At 37.0% G+C, this 14,094-nt stretch overlaps 1 protein-coding gene across 6 annotated transcripts in view; it reads right to left on the bottom strand.

Moving 5' to 3' along the window:
• Positions 1–14,094, bottom strand: part of MPP7 (MAGUK p55 scaffold protein 7) — a 313,879-nt gene that overhangs the window by 86,020 nt on the left and 213,765 nt on the right. For all 6 annotated transcript variants that reach the window (XM_035713379.2, XM_035713382.2, XM_049100344.1 and 3 more), the window contains one exon: positions 12,633–12,764. In XM_035713379.2, the coding sequence (XP_035569272.1) occupies positions 12,633–12,764 (132 nt within the window). The remainder of the gene's footprint in view (positions 1–12,632; positions 12,765–14,094) is intronic.

Below are 14,094 nucleotides of genomic sequence, written 5' to 3'. Positions count from 1 at the left end.
TGTATACATATATACACCACATCTTCTTCACCTATTCCTCTACCAGTGGACATCCACATCCTTTCCAGGTCTTGACTATAGTATATAGTGCTACAATAAACACAGGGGTGCATGTATCTTTTCAAATCAGTATTTTTATATTCTTCAGATTAAATAGCCAGAAGTGGAAAAGATGGATCATATGGTAGTTCCAGTCTTAAATTTTTAACAGTATGGGGAAGTTTCCATAATGTTTTCTGTAGTGGCTGTACCAATTTAGATTCCCATAAACAATGTACAAGGATCCCCTTTTCTCCATGTCCTCACCAAGACATATCCTATCTTGTCTTTTTGGTAATACTTATTCTAACTGATGTTAGGTGATGTGTGAAATCAGTTTTGAGTTGCATTTCCCTAATAAATAGCGGTGCTGAATATATTTTCATGTGCCTACTGGCCATCTGGATGTCTTCTTTGGAAAAAATGTCTATTCAGATACTCTGCTCATTTTTAATTAAGTTATTTTGTGGGGTGTTTTTGAATTGTAGGAGTTCTTTATATATTTTGGACATTAATCCCTTATCGGATACATGATTTGCAAAAATCTCCTATTCAGTAGATAATCTTTTCATTTCAATGATTTCTTTTGTTGTGCAGAAGTTTGATGTAGACCACTTTGTTTATTTTTGTTTCCCTTGCCTTTAGAGTCACACCTACAAAAATATTGCTAACACATGTCAAGGAGCTTACCACCTGTATTTTCTTCTTCTAGGACTTTTACAGTTTCAAGTCTTAAATTCAAGTCTTTAATGCATTACAAGTTAATGTTTGTATATACTGCAAGACAGTGGTCAAGTTTCATTCTTTTGCATGTGGCTGTCCAGTTTTTCCCAAAACCATTTATTGAAAAGACTCTTTTTTCTCCATGGTATGTCATTGGCTCTTTTGCTGTAAATTAATTGTCCATATATGTGTGGGTTTAATTTTGGGCTCTCAATCCGTTCCATTTATCAGTGTGCCTGTTCTTACACCCATACCAAACTGTTTTGATTGCTATAGCTTTGTAGTATAATTTCAAACCAAGGAGCATGATGCCTCAAACCTTGTTCTTTTTTTTTTTTTCAAGATTACCTTGGCTATATGGGATCTTCTGTGGTTCCATACAAATTTTAGAATTATTTGCTCTAGTTCCATGAAAACTGCCCTTGGAATTTTGAAAGGCACTGCATTGAATCTGTAGATTGTTTTGGGTAGTATGGACATTTTAACAAAATTAATTCTTCTAATTCATGAGCACGGACTATCCTTCCATTTATTTGTGACTTCTTCAATTTCTTTCATCAATGTCATAGTTTTCAGTGTATGGATCTTTCACTTTCTTGGTTAAATTTATTCCTAGGCATTTTATTCTTTTAAATGAGATTGTTTTCTTATTTCCTCTTTCTGATAATTCATTATTCATGTGCAGAAATGCCATAGATTTATGTTATGTTGATTTTGTATCCCCCTACTTTACTGAATCCATTTATCAGTTCAAACAGTTTTGGTGTAATCTTTTGGATTATCTATATATAATATGGTACCAACTGCAAGGAGTGACAATTTTAGTTCTTCCATCCTTGAATGCCTTCTATTTCTTTTTCTTGCTTAATTGCTATGGCTAAGACATCTAATACTGTGTTGAATTAACAGTGGCAAGAGTGTGTAATCCTCTTCTTGATTCTGATCTTAGAGGAAAAACTGTCAGGTTTTTACCATTGGGTATATTAGCTGTGGGTCTGTCATATATGTCTTTTATCTTTACTCACCTTGCTAAGTTTGGATCATATAAATCCAAGTTGAATCTTGTCAAATGATTTTTCTGCATCTATTAAGATCATATGGTTTTTATCCTTTATTTTGTTAATGTGCTATGCCATGTTGATTAATCTATGGGCACTAAACCACCACCCTTGGATCTCTGGACTAAAACCCACTTGATCATGGCTTATGATCCATTTAATGTATTATTGAATTCATTTTTTGTTAGTAATTTTGTTGAGAATTTTTTCATCAGTGTCATCAATGATATTGGCCTGTAACTTACTGTGTATATGTGGTATTCTTGTCTGGTTTTGGTATCAGGATAATGTTTCAAAAATAATAAAGTGCTCCCTCCCCTTTAACTTTCTCTAACAGTTTTTAAACAGTATGCATTAAATCTTTAAATGCTTGATAAAATTCATTTGTGAAGCCCCTTAGACTTTTGTTGGGAAATTCTAATTATTATTCAATATCCTTGCTAGTAATTAGTCTACTTAGATTTTTTTTTCTTTATGACTTGGTCTTGGAAAATTGTATGTTTCTAGGAATTTATCCATTTCCTCTAGATTGTCCCATTTGTTGGTGTATACTTGTTCATAGTCTCATGATTCTTTGTATTTCTGTGGTGTCAGTTGTAACTTCTCTTTCATTTCTGATTTTACTTGAATCCTCTTTTTCTTGATGAGTCTAGCTAAAGGTTTGTCAGATGCTTTATCTCTTCACAGAAATAGCTCTTAGTTTCATTGACCTTTTCTATTGTTTTGTCTCTTTCCTTTATTTCTGCTCTGGTCTTTATTATTTCTTTCCATCTACTAACTTTGGGCTTCCTTTTTGTGTCAAATTAGATTATTTTTACTTGAGGAAGGCCTGTAATGCTATGAATTTCCCTTTTAGAATCACTTTTGCTGATTTCAAAATTTTTGGTTTGTGGTGTTCCTATTTTCATTTCCATCCCCAGGTACTTTTTAATTCCTTCTTTGATTTCTTCAATGACCCACTGATTGTTCAGTAGCATGTTGTTTGATCTCCATATTTGGGAGGGTTTCCCAATTTTCTTCTTGTATTTGATTTCTGGTTTTATACCATTGTGGGTGGAGAAGATGCTTGATATTTCATCTTCTTGAATTTATTGAGACTAGTTTTGTGGCCCAACATTGTCTATCATGGAGAATGTTCCATGCGCACTTGAGAAGCATGTGTATTCTGTTCTTTTTGGATGGAATATTCTGCACATATCTATTAAGTCTAACTGGTCTAATGTACTGTTCAAAGCCATTATTTGCTCATGGACTTTCTGTTTGGATGATGCATCCACTGATGTAAGTGGAGTGTTAAAGTCCCCTACTATTACATTCCTGTCAATTTCTCCCTTTAAGTCAATAACATTTGCTTTATATATCTTGGGTCTCTATATTTGGTGCACATATATTTATAAAGGGTATGTCTTCTAGTTAGATTAACCCTTTTCATTATGTAATGCCTTTTTTGTTTATTACTATAGTTTTGTTTTAAAGTCTACTTTGTCTGCTATTAAGTATAGCTGCTCGAGCTTTTTGTTTCCATTTGCAAAGAATATATTTCTCCACTCTCACTTTCAGTTTAGGTATGTCTTTACTTCAGAAGTGAGTTTCTTACAGGGAGCATATAGACATGTCTTCTCTTTTTTATGCATTCAACCACTCTGTCTTTTGACTGAAATATGGAGTTCATTTAAAGTAGCTATTGATAGGTACATACTTACTGCCATTTTGTTAATTGTTTTCTGGCTGTTTTCATAGTTCCTGTCTATTCTTTTCTCTCTCTTCACTTCTGGCTCAATGCCTTCCTTTTATAATGTTTAGTTTCCTTTCTCATTTTCTTTTGTGTATTTTGTATAAATTTTGCATTATGGTTATTGTGAAGTTCACTTATAATTTCCTATTGTAGGTCTGTTTGAGTTGATAGCATCTTAAGCTGCACATAGTCCAAAACTTTACATTTTTCCTTCCTGCCTTTCACATTTTATATTTATGTCACACTTTACATCTTTTTATTTTGTGCTTCCATTAACGGATTTTAGTTAATTTTACTATTTTTGTATTTTGACCTTCACACTTGCCATATTAGTGACTGATCCACTACCTTTACCATATACTGACCTTTTCCAGTGACATTTTTACTTCCATATGCTTTCGTAGTATTTAGTGCCATTTCTTTTTCAGTTTAGAAAAGTCCTTTTAACATTACTTACAGAGCCAGCTTAATTATGATGAACCACTTCTGCTTTTGCTTAAATCTGTAAAACTTTTAACGTCTCCTTCAAATCTGAATACTAAACTTAGTGATAGAGACTTCTAGGGTAGAAGTTTTCTCCTTTCAGCACTTGGAATATGTCATGCCACTCTTCTCTAGCCTGCAAAGTTTCTGCTGAAAAATCTGCTGATAGCCTTATGGGGTTTCCCTGGATATAGTAAGTTGTTTTTCTCTTCCAACTTTTAAGATTCTCTTTTACCATTTTAATTATAATGTGTCCTCCTATGGATCACTTTGGGTTCTTATCTGGAACTATCTGGCCTTTATAGACCTGTAGGTCTATTTTCTTGTCTTAATTTAGAAAAGTTTTCAGCTATTACTTCTTCAAACAAGTTTTCTGGCCCTGTCTATCTTGTATTTGGACCCCTATAAGAGAATATTATTCCACTTGATGTTGATCCAAAGCTTCCTTAAATTATTTTCGATTTTTTTTTCATTCTTTTTTCTTTTTGCTGCTTTGTCTGTGAGACTTCTACTGCTTTTTCTTCCAGCTTGCTGATCTGATCTTTGGCTTCATCCTGTTGAGCTGCTCTAGTGTATTTTTCAGTTCAATTACTGTGTTGTTCAGTTCTGTACCTTGTGTTTGAAATTTTGTTGTATTTCTCTTTGTTGAGGATCCCATTGTGTTGATCCAATCTTCTTCTGAGTTCAGTGAGCATCCTTATGACCATTACCTTGAATTCTTTATCAGATACACTGCTTACCTCCATTTCATCAATGTCATTTTCTAATGATTTCTCCTGTTTTGTTTGGAACATTTTCCTCTATCTCCTCATTTTGCTTGATTCTCTGTGTTTGTTTCTATGTATTAGGTAAATCAATCACATCTCCAAATATTGAAGCAGTGACCTTTCAAAGGAGATGTCATATGACCTAGGAACTTAATCCCCTCTGGCCAGAGCTAGGTGCTCAAGAAGCATCCTCTGTATAGGATGCATTAACCTGTTTGCTATGGCAGAGCTATGTCTGCAATGCAGTGTGTATAGGGCTAGTGCCCAGCCTGGCTGTAACACACCTCTGTACTGGGCACTACAAGGCTGCACTGTGGCAAAGGGGTGGGCAGGGCTGTTGGGATGCACAGTTACAGTGTGGGGGTTGGCAGGACTCTCAGCTGGGGACATCCACGTGTCTAGCAGATTATAGGAACAGTACCCAAATGATTCCTACTCCCTCACCAACTTTAACAAAGTAAATAAGGTCACAAATATGGCATCTGCCAATGTCTCCATCCCTGAGGAAAGTTCCAAAAGTTTCCTGCCTCTCTGGTAAGCACTCTAAGATTTGTAAGTGGGTCTCTTTCACATATGGTCTAGGTGCTTTTAAATTGGGAGTTTTTGTGCTAGGTTTCTGGGTGAGTGAGTCTGTACATGAGCTCTTAGGAGCAAGTTCTTCATTTCTTAGAGTTCTATGTTTTTCCTGAATATAATCTCCAGTTTGTTGTGTTTACTGCAGGTCCTGTTGACTTATTCTGTGATTCAGAGAAGTTGACAAATGTTTATTGAGAACCTACTCTACCACATTCTGTTCTAAGAGCTTATAATACATTGGTGAAACAAACTAAGCATCTCTGACGGCTCATGGAGCTGACATCTAACAAGGGAGAAGGACAATAAACAAAAGATGAAATAATTAGATATACATAGGTTAGAAGGTGTTATACTATATGTTGGCAAATTGAATTTAAATAAATGATTTAAAAAATAAAAAATGATAAACAACCTAATATTTAATTTATTTATTTTTTTTTAAAAAGAAGAAGAAGGTGGTAAACACTATGGTTATGAGAGAGGGCGGCGTGGGGGGGGGGGGGGAGATCAAGAGTGCCAGGGCAGGTAAAAGAAAGATAATGTCAAGATGCAGGCCTCAATGAGAAGATGACATTTGAGTAAAGAAATATTAAAAAGGACATGAAGGAGGGGATGGCTGGGTGGTTCAGTTGATTAAATGTCTGACTCTTGATTTGGGCTGAGGTCATGATCTCAGGGTTGTGAGATGGAGCCCTATGGGGATCCTCGCTCCATGTGGAGTCTGCTTGAGAGTTTCTTGCTCCCTCTTTCTCTCTCTCTGCCCCTCCCACTTCCCTCTTAAAAAAAAGAAAAGGGTGGGGGAGATGAAGGAGAAATAGCACATAGGTGCTCAGATGAGGTTATGAATGGAATGATCAAGGAAGAGAAAAAAAGCTATTGTGGCTGAAGTGAAGTAAAAGGAGAGAAGTAGGAGGTGAGGTTAGATGGTTAACAGAGAGCCAGATCATGTAGGTCATTGTGAGAGCTCTGGACTTTATTCTGAAAGAAACAAGGAGAAGCTGAACAGCAGAAGTGCTATACTCTAACAGGTTTACTCCACCTACTATGTTAAGGGTGAAGGAATGTAAGAGCCAAATGAGGAAACAGGCTGGAGGTTGTTAAAATACTCCAGGGTACCGATGAAGGAAGCTTGGATCTGACTGGCAGAAGGAGAAATGATGAATAGTCTGGCTATATTATTGGTAGAGCCTAAAAGATCTCCCAGTAGACTGGAAATGGGACACGAAAGAAGAAAGGTATCAAAGACTGATTCTGACTTTTGGCTGAGCAATTAGAAAGATGGGATTGTAATCAACTAAGAGGAGGTATCCTAGAAGGGATATGGATTCGAGGACAAACATCAGTTTACTTTTGGACATGTGAAGACAGAGATGTCCACTGGACATTTTAATGGAGATATCAAGTACACAGATGGACATACACATTTAAAGCTCAGAAAAAAAGTTCTGGAGGAAAAATAGACCTGGGAATTACTGACACACAGAAGATTTTTAAAGCCATGGGCTGGATGAAATCATTTCTAGGATGTATAGATAAAGAAGAGCACTCCAGCACTGAAGGGTTACTCTGTTATACATAGAAACCTTGAAACAGAAGTGCTTGCTAGCTGCTGACTCTACCTATCCCTGGAGGGTGAGATATGTACCCTGAGAAATAATCTCTCACTTTCTACATTATACTAGCACTTGACTCAATTTTCGATTCCTTCATTCTTGAAGATTATTACATCCATATTCCTTTCCATGCCCCTATTATCACAATTCTTTGAGGTATTTCTAGTGGAAGATCCTTGCATGAAAATAAGATCAAGGGGATCCCTGGGTGGCTCAGTGGTTTAGCGCCTGCCTTTGGCCCAGGGCGTGATCCTAGAGTCCCGGGATCGAGTACCGTATTGGGCTCCCAGCATGGAGCCTGCTTCTCCCTCCTCCTGTGTCTCTGCCTCTCTGTCTATCATAAATAAATAAATAAATCTTAAAAAAAAAAAGAAAATAAGATCAAAACTCAATAAAATAGAGTGCATTACATGCCATATCATACAAAAGTCTATAGTTCTATGATACACATGGCAAAGGCAAAACGAATAAAACCGTATCTAATGTTTAAATATTTACATATTTTCTTATTTAGTTATTTTACATTTATTTTATGTGATTTTTGAAAGGAGTGGGGGACACAAGCAGTGGGAAAAGCAGAGGGAGAGGGAGAGGATTTCAAGCAGGCTCCATGCTCCACAAGGAGCTCAGTGAGGGGGTGGGGAGCTCTATCTCATGACCCTGAGATCATGACCTGAGCCAAAATCAAGAATCAGATGGTCAAGTGATTGAGTCACCCAGGCACCCTGCTATTCTGTATGATTTTGACAAAACAGAGAGTATAGAGAACTTCAGGTTAGATTGAAAAGTTAAAATTCTGGTTAAATTTGTCTTGGTACTACTGCAAAATGGTTTATAAAGCAGTATTGCAGAGACCAGGCTATCCTGTAGGCTGTCCTACACAAAAACTGCATTGCTTACAATACTGCCAATATTCTAAGACCTCCTCCTTAAACTGGTAGCACAGGTGATTTCAGTTGAATCTTTGAAATCAAAGTGGTTTCAAGTATTGTCTACCAAACAATTGCATCAAGTATATTGGAGACATTTTTAAAAATATAGTTTCCCAGGCCCCACCTGAAACTTACTGATGCAGAATTTCTGGGGGACAGAGACTATGAAGTCTGCATTTTAAGTAAGCACCTCCGGTAATTCTCAGAATACCCCTAGTAGTTTAAGCACCACAGTTCTAAAAGAAACAAGACGGTATCCCTGGGTGGCTCAGCAGTTTAGCGCCTGCCTTCGGCCCAGGGTATGATCCTGGAATCCTGGGATCAAGTCCCACGTCAGGTTCCTTGCATGGAGCCTGCTTATCCCTCTGCCTGCGTCTCTGCCTCTCTCTCTGTCTCTTGTGAATAAATAAAATCTTTTATAAAAAATAAAAAAATGAAAAAAATAAAAGAAACAAGAAGGACAACCCATGCCAGAAACTGAAAATCGGGATCATAATCTACTCACTCACTAATAGAATGTCATTTTCTTAAGCTTGCCAAAAAACTGTTTATTATTATTTCTGGATAATTAGATACAGATAGAGATTATTCCAAATTCATAGGGAAGGATGATAGCTCTGCTCTGTGCATCCTAACCAGTGCTTTTCCCTCCTTCTCTCAATTCATTCATCCATCCCTCTCCTCAAACTAACAGCCTCTCACCTTCCCACTGCAAATACCTACATGATCTGTGTTCACTGCCTCTTTTCCCTAGAAATGGTCCTCTCCTTCAACAACTGTCATCTAGAGCTCCCACCTTGTCATTCTATGTAACATTTACTTAATGCCTGCATATGGCCTAAAAACTGGCAAAGCATTTCAAACACATAATGCTAGCTGATACTCAAAACACTCTTGAAGAAGCATATCTCCTGATTATCTAATAAGGAACCTCAGGCTTATTTCACTGATATTTCACCTCAGTCCAAAAACTAAAATTACATTTTTAAGAGATTTATTTATTTGAGAGTGTGCATGTAAGAGTGGCAGGGGGTGGGGGGCAGAGGGAGAGAAAGTGAATCCTCCAGCTGACTCCTTGCTGAGCATGGAGCCTGCCAAGGAGCTCACCCCAGGACCTAAGACCATGTCCTGAGCTGAAATCAAGAGTCGAATGCTTAACAATGAGCCACCTAGGCACCTCCAAAATTACATTCTTAAATAACATTGATAAACTAACACCTTGATTGCTAAATCCCTCTTGAATCCTTTGCCAAAAATTTCCTGACCATCCAATCACTAGAATTTTATTTCAGCTTGGCTTCCCTCATCTTAACTATTTGATTCTTACAACCTGGATTCATTCTCCTAAGAATGCCTCAGACTCAACCTTCTCTCAGTTTCTGCTTCTCCTCCTACCCCCTGCCCTTTTGGTGGTTGTGGTTTTTCCAGTAACCTCTCCAAAATGACAAATGACATTTGACAAATGTAAAACGACAAGTTTGCTGAAAATGACTATTTTCTACAGTTCATTTTTTAAACTTTTACTTTTAAATAATGGAGAAACAAAATTGTTTAAATTCATGTAAAAATAGCAAAAAAAAGAAAGATTATGAATAAAAATGAAATGGAATTAAAATTTTTAAATACCCCACACTTAAAAGGAAATAAAAATGCTATTAAGTGCAAAATGCTATTTGGCATTATGAAGTTGCCAAATTATACCTTGGTATATGAATTAAGAAACTGATCAAAAAAAAAAAAAAGAAAAAAAAAGAAACTTAACAATTGAATAATCCAAGAAATGCTTAAAATAGCGCCTGAATACACAAATAATACATATTGGGAGAACATCCTCATGCTTAAGACAAATAATTAATTTTTAAATTTTATTTATTTAGAGTAGGGGGAGGGGCAGAGGGCAAGAGAGAATCCTCAGCAGGCTCCATACTTAGTTAGCATGGAGCCCAGGGCACGACCCTAAGATCATGAATTAAGCCAAAATCAAATCAGATACTCAACCAACTGAACCACTTAGGTTCCCTGAGAAATAATTATTTTTAAACATCTTAAGAATTCAACCAAGTTTAAAATTTATCTGGTTCTATTTCCTAAATCCCTAGCCTCTTCCTAGTACCTGCATAGCCCCGCAGGCTCTACAGAACCATAGGGGCACTTGAAAGTTTTCTTCCCATGCATTTCCTTCTATTCTTGCTAACTGGATAGTTAGCACTTCTCACCACCTACATAACAACATCCTGGGGTATTTGTTCTCCCCCTCTTGCACTGTTTATCTGAAGATTTGCCTGCTCTGACTGAATCTAACATATGCAACTCTCACTCTTATCCTACTTCAGACTCTTGTTTTAAATACGCTATGTTATATAAACTTTAAGAAAAGAGGGGTATTTGGGTGTCTCAGTCGGTTAAGCATCTGTCTTCAGCTCAGGTCATGATCCCAGGGTCCTGGGATTGAGACCTGAGTGACTCCCTGTTCAGCGGGGAGTCTGTTTCTCCTGCTGCCCCTTCCCCCAAACTTGAGTGTGCTCTGTATCTCAAATATATATGTAAATAGAATCAACAAACAAGAGAGAAAGAAAAGAGAGCTAACAAAGGATGATTATGTCAACCTTAGGTCTAATTATTTCAGGTTTACATGTTTACTAGTGAGAGCATGTGATCTATTCAAGAACAAAATATGATAATACAACTTCAGGTTATTTTGTATACTTCATTCAATTGCTTTTCAAATTGAAACTAATTTATAGAGGGCCAGTTAAAACTTTTGAAAACTGTCAATGCAGTGCATACCTAATTTCTTTGACAAACATTTGGAAGATCGGATTTGCTCAGGAGAGGCTTGGGACTTAAATGTCGCTGATGGCAGCTTCAACATTAGCTCACCAAACCAACACACCAAAAACTGCTGCCCCTGGGAAAACTGATCAAAGAAATTACTACTGATGAATGACTGAACTCCTCAAGGTGGTCAGCGTTCTGATTACCTAAGAGCCTGAATTTGTCAAAAACAAAACTAAAAAATGTATTTCTTATTGTGGGATGCACAGAAGCCAACAAGCATTAGTTACTTTATGGCAATAGGCTCTGAGATAGATCTTTCTACATCTGAACTATATATACCATCTATCCCTACTAAGTACGTCACCTCCACAACAAAGACCAAGAGATATTTAGGTTACCAGTACAGATTTCTAACCACAGATGAAAAGCACAAATTTATCATCTACATGAAACAATCTTAGCCAGGAACACAGGGAGCAGTTCCCTTATCTCAAACGCAGATTTATTGGTGTCTTTTTCTGGGTAAGAGTATTCAATGCATTTATCGAGGTACCAAAGTTGCCCTTACACAAACAAAACATGAAAATTACCTAAAAGGTACAAGTTATAAAGACACAATATGGTATAGAAGAAAAAACTAGTATTTGAAGGTAAAAAGCCAAGTTTGGACCTCAGTTTTACCACTCATAAGCTGTGATACCTAGGGAAGTTGCTTCTTTGTCTATCAGTGCCCTAGTCTATCACAGTGGAAAAAATATGTGTACTATGAGGATTAAATATACTGTATGCAAAGTACTTCACCAAGTGCCCAGCATGTATTGCATTATCTACTGCTTTTGCTTTAAGAACACAAAAGTAACTTAATTAGGAAAAAATGAGCTACAACACATTTAAAATCAACTGCTACATGATGAAATGTATTTTTCTTCCAAATGTAGTTCCATCAAAATATGGATACACACTACACTCGTATCCTATGGCTGTGCAAATGTGCCACACAAATTTAGTGACTTAAAACAACACAAATGTATTATTTTACAGCTTCTGGAGGGAGGAGGGCCAAAATGAGTGTTCTCGGGCTAACATCAAAGTGTCAAGGGGTTGTGCTCCTTCTGGACAATCTAGGGAAGAATCTGATCCGCACTTTTTCCAGTGTCTAGAAATTTCGGGAATTCCTGGGCTCATGGCAACATCACTCCAAACTTTGCTTTAATTATCACATCTTCTTTTGCAACTCTGACTTCCTGCCTCCCCTTTCCACTTCAGTAAAAACCCTTGTGATGACATTAGGCTGACCAGATAACTCAGATAATCTTCCCAACTCAAGATTTTTACTGAATCACAAATCCCTTTGCTATGGAAAGTAATATTTCGCAGGTTCTGAAGATTAGGACTTGATGTCACTGGGCACTGCAGGGGACATCATTCTGCCCACCATAAACCCTTCAACATAATCTGACATTGTATAAATTCTGGTGCTAAAATAAATGGGTACATATACACTTTGAAATAGCAGACATTTGATTAATCTCTCATTACTTTAAAATAAATCAGCTTCCTAGACAAGCCATAGGCAATTTTTTTAGTTGCACCATTTGATCTTAAATCAGCTGTGACTGGCACATGCTATGCTGTCTTTTATAAATGTCAACATCACATTGTATAAATTGTTGCTATTTATAACCAAGAGAATGTCTGTCATTTTATTTGGCTTTTTTTCTTTTTTCTAAATAATCTTTCTTAGACATGAATGCACTATTTAAAGTTTGACAACACACACACACACAAATAAAAATTTAAAAAATAAAGTTTGACAAACACAGGAAAAGTATGTTTCAAAGAGAGGAATAAATGGTATGTTCCCATCAGATATGGCTTTATCCTGATATCTACTCATACCTAAGCACAAAATGTAGACCCAAACTCACCAGTGGTTCTCTATTTTTGACCAGACGAATGATTTTAACTGAGTCTTCCTCATCATCAATATCATCTGGCATTGGAGGTAATACAGGATCATAATTCTTCTGAGCCACAGTATCATGTACAGAAAGCAAAGCCTTTCAAAATCAAAATTTGGAAAAAAATTAATCAAATGTAAAATTCCAAGCATATCCAACTATAAAGAAAATCAAATTGGCATTACAATTTTGACATAGCAAGGCAACTACTTGAAAATGAGGAGCTTAGAAACAGAAGTATAAAAAAGAGCACAAGGCAGCTCTACTCCCCTGCCACACCACCCCATCCCCAAAGCCACTAACGTAGGACAAAAATCAGCATAAAAGTCTTCTCACCTGCATATTCTCTGGTTTATCCTTTTAAGGGTGGCAACTAGGGATGGGGTGGGGGCGGTTATTACTTTTTCTAGGAGGGAGAAAGTAAAGCTATAGGTACATTGTTCGATGAGCCAGTAGAAGTCTAAGAGAACTGTATTTTTCCCTCCCTACTGTTAGCAGAACACACACACACACACACACACACACACACACACAAAACGAAACGCTGAGCAATATGACTTTCATTTTTTCCTTGATTTTCTCACAATTTCACTTTTTGTGTAATAAGCTAACATGTATATAAAAGAATAAAAGTTTTTCTAGTCATGAATGTCATGGTGGTAAAACTCCACAAACACTGTGAGATTGTCATTATAGACCAATGACCAAAAAAACACTCAAACCTTGACATGTCACAACTATTTTAGGAGAATGCATTTTAGACTTTTAACTACCATGTTGCCTAATCACTACCACCACAGTCCATAAATTAGTTTAGCCAGAAGCCTAGAAATCATCTTTGAAACCAATCTCTCCCCCACCTTACACTCCCCAACGTGGGTTGTAAGTATATTTAACATTTCTGTATATAAGACAAACAATTTTTCCAAGTGGTTGTCCCAGTTTTTACCTTTGAGTTATCTCAGGCTGCCCCTTGAGTCCTTACCCAAGGCATATGCATATTAAAAAAAAAACTACCAAAAAGGATTAGAGCAGTGGTTATTAGCTGAGAACAATTTTACTGCCCAATAGCCACTTGGCAATGTCTGGAGACAGTTTGGGTAGTCAGAGTGTGGAGGATGCTACTGCCATCTAGTGCGTAGAAGCCAAGGATGCTCCTAAACATCTGACAGCATACAGGGCAGTTCCCTGCCTTCCCCATCCCTTCAAACATTTTCCAGCTCCAAAATATCAATAGTCCCAAGTTTCAGAAACTCTGCATTACAGGGAATAATCCCCAAAGATCACATAGGGCAGGAGTGGCTCCTGGTTCCATCAGTCAGAGGGGAAAGGCTTGGCATTCACAGGGCATTGAGGACACTTAACAGAGGGATATTGTCTTTATACTGGGAAACACTTAGTCCAAGATTAAACACTGCTAAGATCTCAG

Source organism: Canis lupus, chromosome 2 (assembly GCF_003254725.2).
Source record: "Canis lupus dingo isolate Sandy chromosome 2, ASM325472v2, whole genome shotgun sequence".
NCBI lineage: Eukaryota > Metazoa > Chordata > Mammalia > Carnivora > Canidae > Canis > Canis lupus.
This window is presented reverse-complemented; position numbering and strand designations above follow the sequence as displayed.